The sequence below is a fragment of the Ochotona curzoniae genome, unplaced genomic scaffold (assembly GCF_017591425.1).
Source record: "Ochotona curzoniae isolate NIBS_2020 unplaced genomic scaffold, NIBS_Ocur_1.0 contig_2723, whole genome shotgun sequence".
Lineage (NCBI taxonomy): Eukaryota > Metazoa > Chordata > Mammalia > Lagomorpha > Ochotonidae > Ochotona > Ochotona curzoniae.
In genome coordinates this window covers 15,890,931-15,912,632 of record NW_024465573.1, presented here as the reverse complement: position 1 = coordinate 15,912,632, position 21,702 = coordinate 15,890,931, and the positions used below count along the sequence as shown (strand labels likewise).

The following is a 21,702-nucleotide window of genomic DNA, read 5'->3' as shown; positions in this document are numbered from 1 at the left end:
ATTGTTCGTTTGCAAATATGTAGAAATAATGTTGTTGCTTTTTTTGCTCCTTACTATTTCACATTAACTTAATGGATCTTACAATATAGATATATTAGGATCCTCTTAAACGATCATGTAAATCTGCAAACGAACATAACTTTTTCAGATGTCTTTTACTGCTCATTGCCTTACTGCATAGCTACTCTCTCAGCGCAGAGTGGAACAGAAGCGGTGGGAGTGCCATCGTTTGTTTCTCATCTTAGGGGAGAAAGCCATCATGAAGCATGATGTGAGCGAGCGGTAAGGATTCTGAAGACAGTTTGAACTGAAGATGTCCCTTCGAGTCCTGGCTACAAACCGCATGAGCACTGAGGTTTGTCCAACTTTTCCAGCTCCTACTGACATAATATTGTTTGACTATTAACTTTTTAAAATTGATTTTCAAATAGTAAGCCAACCCATTATTTCAGGAGTAATACCATTTTGTCAAAAATATTTTTTTTAATTGATGGAAGTGATTTGTTAGCATTTTCTAAAGACCTTTGTATTCGTATAGTTCTGTCTGGTTTTGATAAAACTAGCACTGGCCTCATAAAGTAGTTTCTTACAAAATCGAGTTTTCATAGGAATGATATTTCTTCCCTAGAATTAGCAGTATTAACTCATTTGGGATCATTTTCAGTCTTTTTCCCTCCTTTTCACACTGTGTTTCAGTGCCTAGGAGGTCCATTTGTTTGCACTGCTTTATACTTAAGTCATTTAGAACAAATGTGGTAAACGGCTGACTAATTTCTCTTAAAATAGAGAATCCTTAAAATCATGCATGTTTAGAAACATTGATTTTTAAAAGACATTATGTCTAGCAGCACTGATAAATATTTAAGCCTATAGTGGGCTTAAGCACTGGGCATGATTTTGGGTAGTTTTAAAACCTGTTTCTGGTACTGTTAATATTGTTATTTTAAAACTGTCAATAATAACCAATAATAACCACCAGAACTGGTCCTCTGAAATAATCTGATAAATAATATGTTGATAAAGACAGTGAGAAATGTTTTAAAAGTTTATTAAAAGTGGGTGGAAGGGCTGAGAGCAAGAGACAGAGGGGATGGGAAGAGAAGGTTAAGCAGAGAGGGAAGGAGAGAGAGATCAGGATCTTGGTAATAACTGCATATTCTTAGGTCTTTTAGCACTTTTTGACCCCAAAAGTGGGACTTGTTAGCTTTTGAGTCAAGCAGGAATAACAGACTATTTAGGCTTAGAAACAGCATACCCGACTGGCTCTATGTAGTGGGCTCTGCAGTTCTCACTGCAGTAGCTTCCCCTGACCGTGAGCTCTACATCAGCTAACTTTAGTCCAAACAACACCCCAGCATTTTAATAAAATCGATGGGTCCTGACATACTTTTAAAATATTTATTCAAAAAGTTAAACAATATAGCAATGAAATAGGTTCAATGATAAGCTGAAACAAAAATGCTTAAGATAGTACATATCCCTAATATTTCAACAGCAGTATGCTGGCTTTCTATGTTTGAAAAGAGTAATCTCTTCTACTTTTTAAAAAGTTTAAAATTTTTCCTCTTTGCTTTAGATCATAGACATCTGCAAGTGCAGACAACGTTGACCGTGGAGTTACAGCAGCATTGATTACCCAGGTACTTTTAGAAGCACCAAGCACAGAGCAGGGTGGGAGGGTTACCACACAAGCAGTAAGTAATTCAGTTGGTTTTCACCAACTCTGGATTCCTCTCACTTACAAAGGTTTCAAGTGAGAGGTTATCCACATTATATTTGCCGTTTACCATCTTCTGGTCACATACATACCTACTCATTTCCAGTTTGCTTCCTCCAGGTGTAAATTAGGATAACATCAGTAATGCTCATCACTTTTATTGAAAGGAGTAGGCGTTGTATTTATGTCCTTTCAACAAAAGGAACAGTCTACAGTCATTGCTCTTGCTACTGGCAGTATTTCCATCTCAGTTAATTCTAGACAGTGTTAAAGCCTGTCCGGATAGCTACAATTATGGCGAACTTTTCAAAGCCATTAGTAAGAATATTTGCATAGGAAAAGGAGTCTTACAGCATATCATTTAAGGCTGAATAGTAAATTAATGACATGTCAAGACTGGTTAAAGGCATTTTAAATGTATTAATTTTCCTTGATTAACTGTGGTATAAAACTACCAATACATACAAAATACTCATTTAGATGGCTTAAGATACATGAAGTTGATAATTTGAATGTGAAATCATTTTCAGAATGGTTTGAGAAAATTCCACATGAGAATCAAATGGAAGTAACCTTTCAAAATACAAAAATAGATGAGCAGTCCAAAGATGACAACAGAAACAGCAGAAATTTGATTTAATGAAGCTTAACTATAAAACATTTTATAAAAGGAACTGAAACTTGAAAACATAGGCCTAAAATAAACAGCTAGAAATGAAAACCTGACAGACTCCCAATAGGTTAAAGATTATTTACAGCTGGATATAAAATTCATTATCTAATACAAACAATTCATAGAAAGTATCTAATACAGAATGGAATATATACATTAGACAAAAACACTAACATTAACCATGACTTTAGAATCTGCAACTTCATTATTTAGTAATACTGTGACTTTCCTTCCTACAGAAAATCCAAATACATCTCAAGAAGAGTACTTTGTTTTCAAATTGCTTTTAATGTAGCTTTATTATGACACAAGGTTGCAACTGGTAATTTAATATTAGCAAATATTTATAATATCTGGAGAATAAGTCTTAAAATTGGCCTCAAGTATTTTTACTGGTTCAAATTTAGAGAAGAAACTCTAGCTGCTGTCACTGTTTCAGCCAACAGGTACCTCAGAGATCCTACAGAAAAGGATACGAAACAGGTACTTGGGAAGAAGCAGTCAGTGTGCGTTAGAGCACCAAGGAAACAACTGCTTCCACGTGACAGCCGAGATTGCTTGGGACACCCTGACCATCTTTGGATAGGCGGAAGGATTAGACACTGAAAAAATACTATCCTTATTCAAAGTTGGTGAGTGGGTTAAAAATAAACTATGATTCCTATAGGTTAAATTCGAGGGTAATTCATGCTCTTAGGGTCAGTCATACCCAAGCTTTCCATCCTGGGAAAAGTCGGCTAAGGTTCTTGGGGTCCATGGCCTGCTGGATGAGCAAGTTGACCTGCCCACCCACACTGAGCACAGTGCCTTCCTCCACACCCTTCAGTTTTTCTTGAAGTCTTATCAAAACACGTTCAGCCACTTTGTTCAAAGAGTCATCAATATTGCTAATGACAAAAAAAAAAACCAGGTTTTAATGAGGGGGTGACAATTTAAAAGGTTTTATAAAACATGCATTTAACAACTTCCAAAATATGTAAACAATACACAGAACAACGCACACATAGTCCTAAAATGCTGCTCACCTGAGATTTCGTTTGCATTCTTGGTCATCTGCATTGGGAGTGGGCTGAAATTCGGTTTCATCTTCTGGCCTCTGTTGTAAATACAAAGCTTTCAAAGGATTCATGGTCCAGTCAAAGAGTGGATCATACAGGAGGACCTAAACAGAATATAGATATTAAAACTATGCATTTGGAATACATGTTTACTAAATAATAAACAGTGTCATGGTAATTGATGTGAGGACATCACACTTAGTATACATCCTTCATGCCTCTGTATTCGGGAAGCCATTAATACTATTACCGTTCCAGCTTCTCATCCCACCCGAAATTCATTAAGGCTGGGCACTGACATCCCTGGATGCACATTTCCAGACTGAGTGAAATTCATCTACTGAGAGGAGGTAAGCAACACCTATATCCTGCTCTGGGTGGCCCTAGGTAAGGGCATTTACTTTGCAGGCCCCAGTTCTCTCTCCGGTGTGCCATGCCAAGGAACAGATGAGGTGTGGGAGTTGGAGGAGAGCATTGGCAAAAGCACTACTGCCTAAGCCATGTTCTCTAACGCATCTCTCTGATCTTTACATTACTCCCAAATACCAAATTTGTGCAGAGAAAAAACAACCCAAAGTGTCACACTATGGCTGTGAACTTAAACCATATATATGTAGTAGAATTTGGATTCCAAAGTAACAAAGATAGATCAAGTGGTTTTAGGTAAAATTTGAGAAAATGAGGTTATGAGATTTCTAACTTGGAATGCTGAAAATAGTTAGAATTTTAACACCAGGGCAGTTAATAGTTTAGGGACAGCTCACCTTCAGCCTAAGACGACAAACACTGACGGAGTGTCAGGAGCAAAACAGCTTGGCTCACACGTCTAAGCTATCTTCCTCTAACAATACTGCTCTGACCTCCATCTGTCTTATTGGCTCTAAATTTCTGCAGGGAAAAAGATGATGTAAACTCATTTCTCTCGATTCTGTAAGAACTATTCTGCAAATTTCATATGGGGTTCTTAGGATGTAAAAGTACTGATTTACGTATTATAGCACAGTAAGTAATCTCCAGTCTTTAACACCCAAACTTGACAGTACTGGAGGAATTTCCAAGAAAATTATTTTTTAAAATTTTATTTGAGAGACAGGCTATGCTGCCATCTGCTGTGTACTCCTGGGATGCCTGCAGTAATCACCGCTGGGACGGGATGAAGATTGGAGCTGGGGCCTTAATCGGGATCTCCACCCAGGTGGTATGAACTAAGTACGCATCACTCCCTTGATGCATTCTGGGGTATATGTTAGCAGAAAGCACTGGGAGCTGAGCTGGAATCTGAACCTAGCAAACTTAAAAAAAAAAAACCCAGCATTTTAACCACTGGGCCAAATACCCTAAACCAGTAAACTTTGACGTGTGGAAATGCTCAGTGTGCAGCCTCCTCTTTGGCACAGTATATTACCACATTACCAGACAGTGTACCGACTTAGGACGAACACTGCTTCATTCTAAAGAAGAAGCTTTTATACTTTACCTCCACAATGGTTAACAGAGTGTCCTTAGAATTTCTCATAACCTCCATTGTTTTCTCACAGCATCTATAGAGTTAAAACACATTATAACTATGGATTTTATTATGCAACATTTTTAATGTACCTTTTTAAAAATTATTGGAAAGGCAGATTTTACAGAGACTGAGATACAGACAGATCTTCTGTTTGCTGGTTCACTCCCCAAGTGACTGCAACTGCCAGAGCCGAGCTAATCTGAAGCCAGGAGCTTCCTCTGGGTCTCCCATGCAGATGCGGAGTCCCAAGGCCTTTGGTTACCCTCTAGAGCCTGCCCAGGCCACAAGCAGGGAGGTGGATGGGAAGTGGAGCAGCTGGGACATAACTTGTGCCTGATATGTGCAAGGCAATGATTTAGCCACTAGGCTACTGGGCCAGGCCCTTAATGCACCTTTTGGAATAGAGATGCTGCCATGACTCTTAACAATTTCCAAATGGGTATGTCAAAAGGCAGAACAGGTTTTAGTAACTTCCTGAAAAGAATATATGTAAGTATTATTAGTCTGAAATTTATAACAATGAGACTATGAATGTCCCTTCCAGGTCTTTGCTGTTATCGAGCCACATAGTCAAGCTCTTAAGCAATGGGCTAGGAAGTGGATAAAAAATGGAAAGTAGAAGTGGTAGTTGGCAGACAACTAGGTGAAGAGAAGAATCTGGCCTGCATGCAATGTTATGCTTTTCTCATATTCAAAGTTGGCTTCAAGTGGACCCACTGTCCTGCCCTCAGACACACTGGCTCTTGACCCCAGGTCAGGGTTCAGAGTTCTCTGGGTATCAGCATTTTACAGGAACAGAACGGAGAACAACCCAGAGGAGGGTGCTCTGACCTCTAGCTGTAAACTCTGGCCCTAGCTCTTGCAAGGGACCCCATGACAAACAGCTGGCTCTAGGTAGTCCTCTTTGTGTCTTAGAATAGTCATGTTTCTTAGGAAGTTGTCTTTCCAGGTCTGTGCCCCACTACACTCCTGAAAGGCCCCCAAGGGATGGTTCTGCTACAGGGAGGGTATTGGCCATCATGGTACCACAACTCTCTTCCTGAAGAAGCGCTGGGCCTTACCACCATTTGTGGTCAAATTCACCCAAAGGTCTACATACCCACTGCAGGTCTCTCCAGACAGAGTTCTCACACACCCCAGTGAAGATGTAATAGTACTAATAGGCCTGGCAAGCTGTTTGGTGAGTCTGTGTCATATCAATGATGGGACTAGCACTGTTTATTTGAAGGTCAAAGTTATATACAGAAGGGGACAGATTGGGTAGCACACTTGCCCAGTGGCTTCAACAGCCAGGGTTGGGACAGGCCAAAGCCATATGGGTGCACAGGCCCCAGACATTTCAGCCAACTTCCACTGTTTTCCTAGGTATATCATCAGAGCTAGATTGGAAGTGGAGCAGCCAGGACTCCAACTGGTGCATTAGTACGGGATCCCATAGTTGCAGGCAGCAGCCCAACCCAGTATGCCACAAGGCTGGTCCTCTATTACTACTTTTAATCGGAGTCGTTTGTACTGGTAAAGCATAAAGACGCAATTCTAATCTTGTTTTATGTGTACAAATCTATACTTTGGAGCTGGTGCAATGGCTCAATTGGCTAATCCTCTCCCTTCAAGTGACAGGCTCCTTCACAGGACACCAATTTGTGTCCTGGCTGCTCCACTTCCCATCCAGCTCCCTGCTTGTAGCCTGAGAAAGCAAAGAAGCATGGCCCAAAGCCTTGGGATCCTGGACCCACGTGGGAAGAGGCTCCAGGCATTGCAGCCACTGGGGGAGTAAACCAGAGGATGGAAGATCTGGCTCTTCTAAATACAGCTTTCCAACAAAAATAAATCTATAACCCAAGTAATTCAGAGAGCACAAATTGTCTTTCCTCCCTTAGCTTTACCACTTACCTTCTGAAGACACCTTCAACGCCAGTGATGCCCATGCCGTCCACAATATCTCTGGTAAGTCTAAAAGGTACTGTTTCAGGAGTAGGAAGTATTTTGCCCTGTTCAAAAGCGACTCCTAAAATGAAAAAATACAGGCATGTTAGGAGGTCCGACAGCTACTTCACCTTGCTCTCAACTGATGTGAACTCTGTACAGGCAACAAATAACAAATCCAACACTGTTAGTCCCAGAATACTTCCTTTTGAAAAAAAATATTATGAAATTATCTTTGGATTTCAAATGGATTTCACAAACACTGATGGAGATGAGAAACACTGAAGCAGAACAGAGTGAAGAGTGACAGGGTTTAAAGTGCAGAAGATAAATTCTGCCAAGATGTTGATGAGAAGCACTGGATATGCTCTCCTCCAAAACAAAAAAACAGAAATAAAGAAAATAGCTACCTGGCTCAAATACTTAGGGAAGAGTCCTGGACTATAGTGTGTATAATCCTGGAATAGAGACTAGAGATGGCATGGAAAAGATGGGAACAAAATGATTGGAAACAACTCTCCCTTCGCCCCAGTCCAAATCAGTCTGAACCTAGGATAGCATTCCCAAAACGGGCGAAGACTAAAGGAAAAGTTGAGAGTCCATATTGGCACCACAGACCAGGGTTTGTTGCTGGGGAATGCTCCAGAGTATAGATTTCCTCACAGTCCCACTGAGGAATTCTTGGGAACTTGCCCCACTGTATCACAGTACTCCCTGTATCATGTAGTATGCTTTTCCACCACGGATGCTGCAGTATGGTCCTGATCTAAACCAGTCCCATCCTGCTATGACCTCACTGCTGTCTGTAGGCAACTCACCCTCCTGAGCCACTGCAGCAGCTCCAGCCCTGCAGTTCTGAGACTGACAGGTATGTTCTCTGCCACAGTTACCTGCTGCCAAACCAGCTGCGTAATCTTACTCCTTGGGAGTTACTCTAACCCAATTAAGACAGTTTCTACAATGGAATACTTCAAAGAAAGAATGAAAATTCTGTCTTTTGCAACAAAATGGATATAAATGGAAACCATTTTGCACAATAAAAAGTGTAAAAATACATTTTCTGTGGTTTGTAGTAGCTAATACAGAGTACAAAAAATTTAAAGCATATGAGTGAAACTGACCTCTTAGAATTTGATTTTACTCCTGTGGAGGCAGTGGTCTTCTAGTTTTCACTGGTTGAATTCTATTTAGTGGAGGACCAAGCCTATATTTACAATTAAGTTTAAAATATGCCCCTCTGCAATGTAGAGATTGGCTTACATGGGAGTGGCGACACCACTCCAACAGCTGATGCCACCCAGCAGGAGGCCCAGCCCCCACCACCGCTCCAACTGAGAAATGGAAGAAAGAATCTGACGAGTCTGATGATGACCTGGGCTTTGGTGTTTGGACTAAAAGCTATTTTTCAATAAACTGAACTAAAATATAAAGATGGGATTCTGGCTCTTGCCTTTGGCCAGGGATTTAGGAAATAAACCATCTCTTTGCCTCACACTCCCTTTTTACTATGCCCTTTGAATATATAGATAAATCTTTTAAACCAAAATTTGAAATATTAAAAATTTGGATTGGTATTTGAAAAAATTTTTGTAAGATTTACTGTTTTCAGTGCAAAGTCAGGTATACAGAGATGAGGAGAGACAGAGGAAGATCTCTATCTGATGATTCACTCCCCAAGTGACTGCTACAGCCAGAGCTAAGCCAATCCAAAGCTAGGAGCCAGGAGCCTCTTCTGGGTCTCCCACACAGGTGCAGGGTCCCAAGGCTTTGGGCTGTTTTTCCAGGCCACAAGCAGGGAGCTGGATAGTAAACGGGGCAACCAGGATTAGAACTGGCATCCATGTGGGATCCTGGCGCGTTCAAGGTGAGGATTTTAGCTGCTAGGCTACCACACCTGGCCCAGTATTTGAAAATTTAAATGACACTTTTAATGTTTGAGCTCTGCATATGCAGTTTTAAGAACTAAGAAGAGAGGACACAGTGCAATAGCTCAACTGGCTAATCCTTCCCCTTCAAGCACAAGGATCCCATAATGGGCACTGGTTTGTGTTCTGGCTGTTCCACTTTCCTTTCAGTTCCTTGTTTGTGGCCTGGAAAAGCAGTGGAGGATGGTACAAGTCTTTAAGCCCCGGCACCCACATGGGTAGCCCAGAGGAAGCTGCTGGCTCAGGTTGGTTCAGCTCTGATTGCTGCAGCCACTTGAGGAGTGAACAAGCAGATGTAAGCTCTGTCTTTCCTTCTCTGTATCAATCTGCGATTCAAATTAAAAATACATCTTTAAATGTACATCTTTATAAAAAAAAAAAAAAAACAAACCAACAATGTTGTAACAGGCTTAGCTCACAATCTTCTTCCCTGTCCCAACTTTAGAATTCATTCTGGGAGAGGGCTACATAATATCCTTGACTATCTCTGTCCTACCAGAAATCTATTTAACTCTATCTTAGTACAACATTTATATATTGTACTAAGAATTTTGTATATGGGTTACACTGCAAATTCAGTCTCCTAAAACAGCACCTTTTCAGAAATCTTAACTTCAGTTTTCTAATCAAAGTCTCTCTTCCTTCAACTGAGACTTCTCATCTGTCAGCATTTCTTATGCAGGCAACCCTGACCCATGACAAGGTTGACTACTGTCACTAGCACCTGACGTTTTCACCTGTTCCTCCGCCACACCTGCACTGCACTCTGAGTTCCAGGGACATTCACGACTGCTAGAAAACCACAGAACGGCAACACTGACTCTACTGTAAATTTAGAATAATCCAAAAACTTACTTGCATGTCTTTTTTTACTTATTCCTCCTCCTCTATGTGGGCTCATGACCTTGACACCTGTTTGACAATTTCACTGTTCTTTCAGGGCCAGTTACTATGGCTCCGTTTTTTGTCAAATTATTTTGCTTTCTATTTCTCAGAGAACAGAAAACAAAACTTCCTTTCAATTCTTTCCCCTCTAGCTTAAGACTTCTTATTAGCACTTACGCTGTCCTGCCTCTCAGGAGACAAAAAAAGGCCTCATTCTAAAGTAAATGTTACCAGGCCATTACGTTCTTTGATTTTTCTGGCTCCTTCAATTATTAGGTTCCTCTCTTGTGTCTTCAATATCTGATATGCTCATGCTTCTCTCGTCTCATAAAGCAAGGACCAACAATGTGTCTTTCATCTCTGGCAAATTTCTCTCCTTCCTTTAACTTCTTGCAGAACAATTCCATATTTGTAGTCTATAATGTATATCTGTAACTTCCGTTCAAGCTAACATCTGGTTTCCTCCACTCTATCCTAGTCCTGTAAGACTGACTGTTATTTGAAAGAGCTACTGTTACCATTCATTCTACTGGACTTTCCTCTATCAAACATTATTGAACATGATGTCCTTTACAAAATATTATTCTCCCCTGGCTTGCAACATACCCTACTTCCTAGTTTTCATGACTTGATTATTGCTCACTTTTTGTGTGTGATGACCTTTTCAATGCTAACACCCTTAACTGATTCGATCATTGGTCCTCCTTCATAAAATATGTAAGATCAGTCTCCTCCATTCCAATGACTTCGACTGAAATCTAGTTGCTGTCATTATATTCAAATTATTCTTTCTCATATTAAACTGTCTATTCCACCTTAATTCAAAATAAGGTTCCAAAACTAAACTCATCACTGTGATTTTACACAAAATCCTATTCAATTTCTACAATAGGCCAAATTTACATATATAACTTTGTAACTGTTACAACATACATTAATCTTTTCTTGCTGCCAGTACTACTTTTCAAGATGCTATTAAAGCTGCCTTTTCAAACAACAATGACAAGGTCCTTCATTCACTTCTCAGTACTTAACAGATTAAACTTGTAGACCTTTATTCTGGCTTTTAAAAGCCTGATACCAGCTTATCTCTAAACTAATCAAAAACATGCAAATATCACTTGAGAAACTTGCCATTCCTATGACATCCTTCAATTTATTTATTCCATTTTCTAATCTGCTTTGTCTTCAGTCTAAATTATCCTTCCCTTGTTTTGGAGACCTGGTTCTGGGTCGCTTCTCACTCCAGGCGGAGTCAGCCAGTCCCTCCAGCATCACTTTGTTTATGTATGTGTGTGCATACACAACTCTGATTTATCTCCCTCATATGTGTAATGCTTTTCACATTTTGACAGGCAAACAACTTCATGACCAAGTATTTGTTAAATAGAATAAAGGTACATATTTTTCTTACTTACCTAAATCTATATGCACAAGTTCTGCTGACTGCTCATTTATCAGGATATTCTGTACATGTCTATCACCAAGGCCAAGTACATAGCCAACTGAAAAAGAATACCTGAAATCACCAATTTCATCTATTCTAATACATACTGAGCCATAATTTATATTTTACTATTAACTTTATATAATTTTTTTTTTTAGGTTTTTAGGTTAAAGGAAATACATACAAAACTGCGCAGAGTTTAACTCCTGCCAGCTATTTTCATGGTGTATTTTAACAAATGAGATGAATTGCTAATACATATTTTCTCTTTACTAACAAGCACACATTTAAAAGTATTAATCTATCTCTCTAGGAAAAGCTGCATTTCAGCTTTTGAGATAAATAATGATATGATTTAATGTGCCTTACCTTCAGTGAAACACACCATATGGTATTCCTGGGGAATCAACTAGACACTGGCTTGTTTATAAACTAAATTAGTTAAATCATATTAGTAATCTTCAATATAAAACAATTTCATAATTACTTGGAAACTTTTGCAAAATATTTATATCCTTGTCTGAGATATTGTACATAAAAGGTGGCTGGCACAGTGTTCAGCTAAAAACCAGCAAATTTTATGATCTATAATGATCCCTCCTGCAAATTCTTAAGATTTAGGATTCTATTAACTGTCCTGATTATTCCAATTTCTTAGAAATTATAAAACCAATTCAGTACATATACTATACATGGAATAGTCACATATAAATCAAGTTAACTATTCTGAAAGTAAATGTTATTAAAGAGAATCACCTATTAAAGAGGTTCTGTGTAAAATAAAGCACATATGTCAAAAAGAATTATCAGACAAAAAATATAAGAGAAAAAAAAATCCATGTTTACTGCAAATTAACAATTAGACAAGAAAAAAATTCTTATTTTTCCACCTGTGAGTACAAGTCTAAGAGGCTATGTATGTACACTATGCTTTGAGTTCGGAATCAGGATAAAACACAGTCTTCGCAATAATCCAATGATGTAAGATCTACCACAATCATGCCCTCGCCCTTCAGAATGTAGGAAAGTGCTGAATTAAGATTATATAAAGATTACCAATAGAAGATGTGGCCACACTACGAGTATAAGCCAATCGTTTCTCAAACCAAACAGCTGGATCCAAGAATTTTTCCATGCAGAAGTAACGGAAAACTGGTTGAAAATGTTGGCAGATTTTCATGAAGGTTTTGTATTTCTTTTCAAAAGACTCCTTCTGTATTTCCTTTAAATGGAACACATTAAAAGTTATTTTCTTAATATTGTGTTCAACTAATTCAATTTATGTCTACCTATATTTCTATATGAAAAAAATATGGGCAATAAAGATGAACAAAATAAAAATTGATTATAGATGCCAATTCCTTTAGGATTTTGATACTAATTTTAAGGGAAAGAGGCACAGCAACAGTGAGTACTATGCATTTTAAGTACATTCTACTGTGAATGAGCCAATGACTCAGATGGAAGGAAACAGAGCAATGCCAAAAAAGCTGCAGACTCTCGGGATGCATCAGAGCACTGATAAAACACAGAGCAGCTGGCAGAGATCAGCCCTGCAAAATCTCCTAAGCATGGCTCCTCTGTCACATACACAACTCTTGGGCCCATTGCAGGTACTTCTTCAACTATCTATTCAGCATCTTCACTGGCATCATGCCCACTAAATAAACATTTCTACTTCTGATACACTTCAGCTACTTGCACATGGTTAACAAGCTCACTATTCACTATCTAGTCACATGAACCAGAAAGCTGGGCGCCATTGACCTTTTTTCAATCTCACTTCCAATCAAATCCTAAAGTTCTGCCTCCTTAAACTTTTTTAGTATCTACCCATGAATCTGCATTCCTACCATTGTTAGTCCTGGTTCAGGCCCCGTCTCATGCTCCAGTCTTCTTTCTATAAAATGTAATTCCCAGGGCCTGGCATGTTACTTCAGTAGCTAAATCCTCATGCTGAACACACCAGGATCTCAAATGGATTCTGGTTCATGACCCGGCTGCTCCACTTTCTGTCTAGCTCCTTGCTTATGGCCTGGGAAAGCAGAAGATGATGATCCAGAGTCTTGGGATCCTGCACCCACATGAGAGATCCGGAAGAAGCTCCTGGCTTCAGATCAGCTCAGCTCTGGCCATTGTGGCCACTTTGAGAGTTAACCAGCAGATGGCAGATAATTGTCTCTTCTATCTGTAAATCTGCTTTTCCAGTAAAACAAATCTTAAAAAATTAATATAATCCCCAGCGTTTTAAAAGTTATATTTCTAACATGCATGTGTCATTACTATTATTCCCAAGGGTCATTTATACAGTACAACCTACTTTGCATTTCATGATCACCGCTCTACTTTTGACCACAACTCCTAGTCTAACTCCATCTCTTCACCCTTCCTCAAAGGCCATGCCCATTTCCTTTTGCTTGACTGCTCCTCCTACCTAAAAATCTCTCCATTTTCAAAAATTAGCTCAAACACCATCCTTGTATGAATCCACTTTTTCTGCTGCTGTTACCACATAACCAACCATCTCCTCCTCCAGGCCTACAATGTATCCTGTGTGTTCCATATTTACTTTCATCATACTGTGTATAGCACTTATCACAAAAGTCCTTGTGCCATTGTCTATTAGCTCATTATGAACAAATTAAGTTCTTTAAACTTCTTTTAATTTTACAATCAAGGAAATGATGAAGGATAAAGTGAAGTCTCAGTATAGTGCATGATAGATGGGCAGCATTTGATATGTGCTGAAGTGGTAAATGTAATTTAAATCAGATCGTTACATCAGTTGCGTACAAAAATTTTGTAATTTTTTGTGTTAGCTAGCATTTTGGCTTGTTAAGAATGAGCTTCCTCCAAAGTGAAAATAAATTCACATACACTGAATAATATTTAAATTTTTCATCTGACAAGGACTGACAATTTCTGGAAATGTCACTTTGTTTTGCTTAGTGTATTGAAAATTCTTTCAAGTTTAAATTTAAAACATGAAATTAACACTTTCTATATTCTACAGAATTTTAAGGCTATCTGCCTACCTGAGCTATTAAATAATCTTATATTACCTGTTGTTACTCACCATCATTTTCCTTTGGCATTCCACGGGTCTGAAATCCTTTGGTCTGTATCTTTCATGAGCATTGCTTTCACCGTTAATAAGAAATTCACCAAGAGGGATAGTTCCTGTGCACCATTCAAGAACACCACTTCGCTGGGACAGAGGAACCACCTGAAGGTAAGGAGTCAAAACTTAATTTAACGGGAGGCCATTAAAAAGTAACTGATGATCATTCTTTTTCAAGTTGTATTGATACTGTTCTGTCCATGAGATCGGCTCTAAGATTTCTAGATGCCTGACACCATGTTTCTCTGGAAAATCATTTCTGTTAATACTTATCATTATCTGTGATTTATCCACATTTAGTTTAATCTTTTAGCTTAGAAGCCTAACTGCTCTCCTTATACTTTCAATGTCAATTAAACTTGAAGAACTTCACTTTAGACAACATTATTCACCAATGTATCGGTTTTGGTGTACTTTACTGAAATTAGGTGTATTGTTGCTTTATAGTTTTATTACTCTGACCAAAACATATTCATAACAATATGACTAATTTTGACTAATTAAATGGCTAATATTTGGGACGTTAGTTTTAAATTATAATACATTCTGGAACAGAGAGAAAATAACATTTACCAAATATCATTTTTACCCTTTAAAATCTTAATCAAATCTAATATTTCTTACTTTCCTGTGAAAGAAAGGAAGCTCCCTTTGTGAGCTTTGCTGATTCTCCTCTTCTCCCCATTATCTAGATGATCCCTGATTTATTAGATTAACATAAAAATATATCCAAAATATGTTAAAGTTACCAATACATAAAATGGTTTTAAGCAGCTCATTGTGCAGTGAGCTAAAGTGGTGCTGGTATTTTAAGGGTTCTGGTTTGTGTCCTGGCTACTCCACTTCCCTTCCAGCCCCCTGTTTATGGCCTGGGAAAACAGTCAAGGATGGCTCAAGTACTTGGGACCCTGTGCCCACATGGGAGACCCACAGGAAGCCCCTGGTTTCTGATCTGCTCATCTTGGCCGTTGCAGCCATTTCAGGAATAAATCAGCGGATGAAAGATCTCTCACTTTCTTTCTCTGAAAATCTGCCTTACAAGTAAAATTATTTAAAAAATAGTTGTAAGCTTTAAATAGGATTATTACACTATATGAATAATTCTACATTTTGCTTAATACAGTTTTATGCTTAATACAGTTTTATACCTACCAGGTCATGCAACTTTTAACTTTTTCCTTCAAACAACTGTTTAAGTATAAATACACAATTATTCAATTTGCATCTTACCTTGCCACTGTTTTCAGATTTCTCTGAAACACTTCTACAATGTAATTAGTCTATTGCTGACATAATTCGATTTCTCCTGGAATAAAACCTAGAAACTGAATAGCTGAGTCATTAGCAACACAATCCTTTGACTTAGCTTACCCATGTTGCCAACTAGCTTAACAAAGTGATTGTACCAATTTGCACACATGCCAGTGGCTATTCTATAACTTTAACATTTATTGTTACATTTTATCAAATATATGTGCATTATTTTCAAAGTGATACTGTTTATTTTTTTGATATTAGTAGAGTATCTTTTGATAGGTTTTTAATGATTCAAATATTCTCTTCTTGTAAACTGTCTTCTTTATTTTTATTTATTTGATTTTTTTATTGACAGTGTTTAAGAGTTCTTTATATCTTCTTCCTTATTACACCATTACTCTTCCTACTAACTTTTTTTCTCAAATCATCCTTTATTGTATCTAGGTCTATACATTTAATATTTTTTAAATTTTATATTCATTTTACTTGGAAAGAAGAGACATATAGACCAAGTGATGGAAAAAGACTGTCTTTAGGGCCTGGAACAATGGCTCAGTGGCAAAATCCTGGCCTTGTATGTGCTGGGATCCCACCTGAGTGCCGGGTCATGCCCCGGTGGCCCATCTCCCATCCATCTCCCTGCTTGTGGCCTGTGAAAGCAATAGAGGAAGGGCCAAGGCTTTGGGATCCTGCAACTATGTGGAAAACCTAGAAGAAGCTCCTGGCTCCTGGCTTCAGATTAGCTCAGCTCTGGCTGTTGTGGCCACTTAAGGAGTGAAGCAGCAGACAGAAGATCTTTCTCTCTGCCTCCTCTTCTCTGTAAATCTACCTAATAAAAATAATAAATCTTTTTAAAAAAATTATCTTCAATTTGCTGAATCACTCCCAAATGCTTGCAGCAGACAGGATTCTGGTGCTTCATCTAGGTCTCTCAGGTATAGGGGCCAAGTAGCTGAGCCATCATCTGCCTGCTGTCTCCTAAAGTATGTACAGTGGAAGCTTAACTGGACACATAGTGGCTGGGATTCAAACCAGACACTTTCATAAAGGATGCAGGTGTCAGAGCTAAAACTGCCACATCACTCATCTCTACACATTTTCATTTGAAAATATTCATATATTGAACTACATGTTTCGTGTTTTAAGAAGGTCTCTGATATATGAACATGTTCTTTGTTGAGATTAAGCGGACATTTCTGTCTTCCTATTTTAGAAGTATCTCTCAGTATTATTGACTTTTATAATATTTCTCATACAATCCAGCATGCTTCTAGTTACACTAGTATGAGGCAGCTTATTGATACTATTTAACTTTATTACTAAAAGGCACTTTTCCCCATTATTCTGTTACATCAGTCTTAATGATTATAAGCCCTATGTCAGAGTTAACTTGCTAGGGAAAATTATTATTTGTTATATGGATTATTTTGCCAGCAAAGTAAAGATATGAGGTTAGAGTCTGGCTGACAGACCACTTCTCCATAAATAGTGAGTTATTCAATGCTGTTTTTTATTCACATGAAAAAGAGTAAGAATAGTTGTGATTAAAGCAGAGACAGAACAAGAAAGGGGAAAAAACAAATCAGAAATTAATAAAGGAAAATTAAATCAGAAAGAAAAGTGAATAGAAAAAAGCCTTTCAAATTGATGATTTTTTGTTATTTCTCAGAACTTATAGGATAAAGGGATGATCAACATAAGAACCAAAAATTTTTAGCTAAAACACTCGTGAAACTTGAGAATGAATGTCTCAGGCAAATTGTTGAGAGTAAATGTACATGAGTATACCTCATTGAGGGAATGAAGTGGGATATCAAATTATAGGCAAATATAACCTCTATATCCCACAGATTCATCTGTATAAATACAAGGTTTCTTTTTTTTTTTTTAACTTTTCTTTTTTATTGGAAAGGCGGATATACAGAGAGGAGAGACAGAGAGGAAGATCTTCCATCCGATGATTCACTCCCCAAGTGAGCGCAATGGCTGGAACTGAGCCAATCTGAAGCCAGGAGCCTCTTCTGGGTCTCCCACACGGGTGCAGGGTCCCAAAGCTTTGGGCCGTCCTCGACTGCTTTCCCAGGCCACAAGCAGGGAGCTGGATGGGAAGCGGGGCTGCCGGGATTAGAACCGGCGCCCATATGGGATCCCGGGCATGCAAGGCAAGGACCTTAACCGCTGCGCCATCGTGCCGGGCCCTAAATATAAGGTTTCTATTTTCAAGGCTAGTCATGGCACAATATTGACTGCATTGTCAAATGACTGGAAAAATTCCACACAGCTACAATATAGTTATACCTAAAAAGTAATCCACAAGAGCCAGCACATTAGCCTAGTGGCTACAGTGCTCGCCTTGCATATTGCAGGATCCCATAAGGACACCAATTTGTGTCTGGGAGGCCCAGCTTCCCATCCAGCTCCCTGCTTGTGGCCTGTAGAGGATGCCCCAAAGATTTGGACCCTGCACCCACATGGGAGAAGAAGCTCCTGGCTTCTGGCTTCAGATCAGCTTGGCTCCAGCCACTGCGGCCGCCTGGAGAGTGAATCAGCAGATGGAAGATCTTCCTCTCTGTCTCTCCCCCTTTCTGTATATCTGACTATCCAATAAAAATAAATAAGTTATGAAAAAAAAAGTAACACACATACACACAATGCCACTACTAAAAAATGAGAAAAACTTCTGTAACACATGGCTAAGTAGAAAAAAAAAGGAAAAACAATTGACTAGAAGACAATCGCAATTAACAATGATGAGTGTTTATTTTAAAAAAACAAAATCAAGCATTAAAAAATACTCTGTTGTCTAAATCAGAGGTACCTTTGACTAAATTGAGCATCAGCATGATTTTATACATCCTGTGAACAATGGTTTTTCAAGTTTAAAACATTGTGAAAAGAAAAAGCAATAAAAAATATGTGACAGAGATCTATGCAGCCCACAGAGTCTAAAATGTTTACTTTTTGGCGTTTCATGGAAAACATGTGGTGACTGCTACTCCTAAAAAACGGTATCTTTTATGTTCTTGGTGAAGGAGCCAAAGTACCTAGGAGAAGTGTGGCCTGGCGGTTAGACACCACGTGGGATGTCCTGACCTGGTAACAGAGTGCAGCATTCGAGTCCCGACTCCACTCCCAGTACAGCTTCCTGCCCATGCGTACCCTGACCAACAGTACAGGACAACTCCAACCACGTGGGAGACTTGGATCATCTATTGGCCTCCAGCTTGCGTCTGGCCCAGCTGTGGTTTGGGTGGGCATTTGGGAAGTGGAACAGCAGATGGAATGTCTCTCACATAAACAAAACAAACAAGCACTTAACATTACCAAGTAGTTACCTTATACGTGCAGATCATCAACTTCCTTTTCCTAGTTTCGGTGTTTCTCTGCAGTAACATGTTACACATCTGGAAAACCTGCTGCATGACAGCATCTTGTCTGAGGTCATCACGGCCCTTCAGAATAATGAAACACGAATAACTAGACAAAGTTCATTTTATTTAAAAAGTACAAGGTAAAAAGCACTTAGAAATTAAACTAAGCTTCCAAGCCTAACAGTCTCAAATAATGCCTATTGTCATTCTTTCTTTCAGAATAAACTATAATATGGGATAAGTAGAATTATATAGAAAAAAAAGTTTCCCCTAAGCTGGTGTAGCAATTAGACTGATTGTCCACTTGGGGCTACATTGCAAACCACCTGAGCACAGCAGCACTTCATCTATCACATACTGGTAGTTCCCAAAAAGCTCCTGTGCTGTCAGAAACAAATATTTTACTCCTTAATTACATAGTAGTTGGCACACTGACAGGCCTTATATACGGAGCCAAAGGCCTTCAACTTACACCACTAAAGGAAATAAGGTAACAGCCACCAAAAATGTAAACAAATTAATTTTTAACCTCATGTTTATGCATTTTTAAAATCTACATCAATATGATTCAACCAATATGATAGTCTTATACATACACTGACTCTCACATGTACAATTCTACAAATTTTTCCTCTTATAATTACTCAGAATGAAGACAAAGAACCACATGAAGAAAGAAATTTCAGCTTGAAATTGTCACTGACTGTGATGTCATTCTTTAAAGACTGCACCAGAAAAGGAAATCTCACCTTTACAAGCTGTCTCCTTTCCTTGCCATCAGAGCCTACACAATCTATTATTTTTGGCAAATTCACACCTCCTGCTAAACGAAATTCTGCTTTAAATGACTGTATTGTCACAAGATTTTCATACTTTCCTGTGGGATCCACCTAGCAAAAAGCATAATTATATATTTAGTCAGATACATTATTTGCACTCAAAAAAATTTATGAATGTCAACTTTAATACTATAGCAAGGAATGAATGACAAAATGCTATTGCTTGACAAGTAGAGCTATATCTCATCTCTACGAAAAGAGTATTTGACATTGGAAAAGTTGTAAAAATGACATGCAGATAACATAATTAACCTTCCTAAATATCTCTTAATTAGGGCATATCAAATCAGAATGCTGCTGCTAAAAAATGACTGAAAAGCCAGAATTTAAGTGCTATCACTTACATGTGTTAAATCATTCGAGAAGTAAAACTCAAAAAATAAAATCAGGTGACTATCCAAAAGGAGTGTAGAGGAGTTTTCTTAGTGCTAAATTCGGCATTAATAGGAAACGTTCAGCTAAATAGCTGACATATCTGAAAAGGTACAGTTAACCCATAAGACACAGTTACGTCTTAAATAACTATATCAAGCATTAAACTGCAAATTTGAAGGAGAGGATTACAATGTATTTAATATGTTCACTTTCTAAACTATAACCTCTATTACATATTATCCTGGCTGCAAGGTACTCTGAGCAACAAAAGATCACTATGACATAGCTAAAATTTATCATTTCTATCTAGTTAAAGTAATACTTATAAAATGTATATTAAGCTCCTAAATCAATTCTGTTGTAATACACCACAGGCAACACATTTTGCATCCAGAATTTTACTTTACTCAAATAAAACTGGAAACTTACTTTAAAACTGCTCAAGCATGTGCACATCTTTCTTCTCTGGCCAGTGAACCTTTTTTTAATTGGAAAGTCAGATATACAGAGAGGAGGAGAGACAGAGAGGAAGATCTTCTGTCCGATGATTCACTCCCCAAGCGACAGCAGTGGCTGGAACTCAGCCAATTCGAAGCCAAAAGCCAGGCACTTCTTCCAAGTCTCCTACCTGGGTGCAGGGTCCCAAAGCTTTGGGCCGTCCTCAACTGCCCTCCCAGGCCACAAGCAGGGAGCTGGATGGCAAGTGGAGCTGCAGGGATTAGAAGTGGTGCCCTTATGGGATCCCGGCACATGCAAGGCAAAGACTTAATCACCACGCTATGGCTCCAGGCCCTGGCCAGTGAAACTTTTTAACAGTCCATAGATCTTCATAAGAAATATGGGAGGTGTAAAACAGAGAGCAAGAGAAAGTAAACAGGAAGAAATCTTTAGGAAATTTCAGGCTTGGATAAAGGGAAAATAAAACAGAAAAACTCTAGGTTGAAATACATGAAACTGCCAATATTTAGCCAATTTTGACTGAAGGGTTATCAAATGGTTCAATTACTTAAAGCTTTTTAACAGGGTCCAGCACAGCAGCCAAGTGGCTGAAGTCCTCGCCTTGCACACACCAGGATCCCATTTGGGTGCCAGTTTGTGTCCCCACAGCACCACTTCCCATCCAGCTCCCTGTTTATGGCCAGAAAAAGCAGTGGAGGATGGCCCAAAGCCTTGGGACCTTGTACCCGCATGGGAAGTTTCTGGCTTCAGATCAGCTCAGCTCCGGCTGTTGCAGACACTTGGGTGGTGAAATCAGTGAATGGAAGATCTTCTCTCTTTCCTCCTCTCTGTATATCTGACTTTCCAATAAAAATAAATAAATCCTTTTTTTTTAAAGCTACTTAACTTAAAAATCAAACTGTTCATGGTAAATTACCTTAATTTCCATAGTAGGAACAACAACAGCATCTAAATTCTTTAGCTTAGTAATTGGCTGGTCTGCAGGAATCGAGATGCCTTCTGTATTTAAAAGTAAAAATATTTTAGTGATTCCTGTAAACTGAGGAACATGAATGGATTAGACTGCAACACATCCAGTATGAGCTTAGCAATGCATGACATGGCTCAGGGCCAGAATTTTGGCACAAGGAGTTGAGCCA

At 38.7% G+C, this 21,702-nt stretch overlaps 1 protein-coding gene across 4 annotated transcripts in view; it reads right to left on the bottom strand.

Annotated features, from left to right (window-relative positions):
* Nucleotides 1–2,117: 2,117 nt before the first annotated feature.
* Nucleotides 2,118–21,702, bottom strand: part of ATM (ATM serine/threonine kinase) — a 124,308-nt gene continuing 104,723 nt past the window's right edge. For all 4 annotated transcript variants that reach the window (XM_040976893.1, XM_040976894.1, XM_040976895.1 and 1 more), the window contains 10 exons: nucleotides 21,480–21,562; nucleotides 19,640–19,780; nucleotides 18,855–18,971; nucleotides 14,218–14,367; nucleotides 12,198–12,363; nucleotides 11,113–11,199; nucleotides 6,852–6,966; nucleotides 4,926–4,989; nucleotides 3,416–3,552; nucleotides 2,118–3,277 (listed from right to left, as the gene is read on the bottom strand). In XM_040976893.1, coding sequence (XP_040832827.1) covers nucleotides 3,094–3,277; nucleotides 3,416–3,552; nucleotides 4,926–4,989; nucleotides 6,852–6,966; nucleotides 11,113–11,199; nucleotides 12,198–12,363; nucleotides 14,218–14,367; nucleotides 18,855–18,971; nucleotides 19,640–19,780; nucleotides 21,480–21,562 — 1,244 coding nt within the window. In that variant the 3' untranslated portion in view covers nucleotides 2,118–3,093. The remainder of the gene's footprint in view (nucleotides 3,278–3,415; nucleotides 3,553–4,925; nucleotides 4,990–6,851; nucleotides 6,967–11,112; nucleotides 11,200–12,197; nucleotides 12,364–14,217; nucleotides 14,368–18,854; nucleotides 18,972–19,639; nucleotides 19,781–21,479; nucleotides 21,563–21,702) is intronic.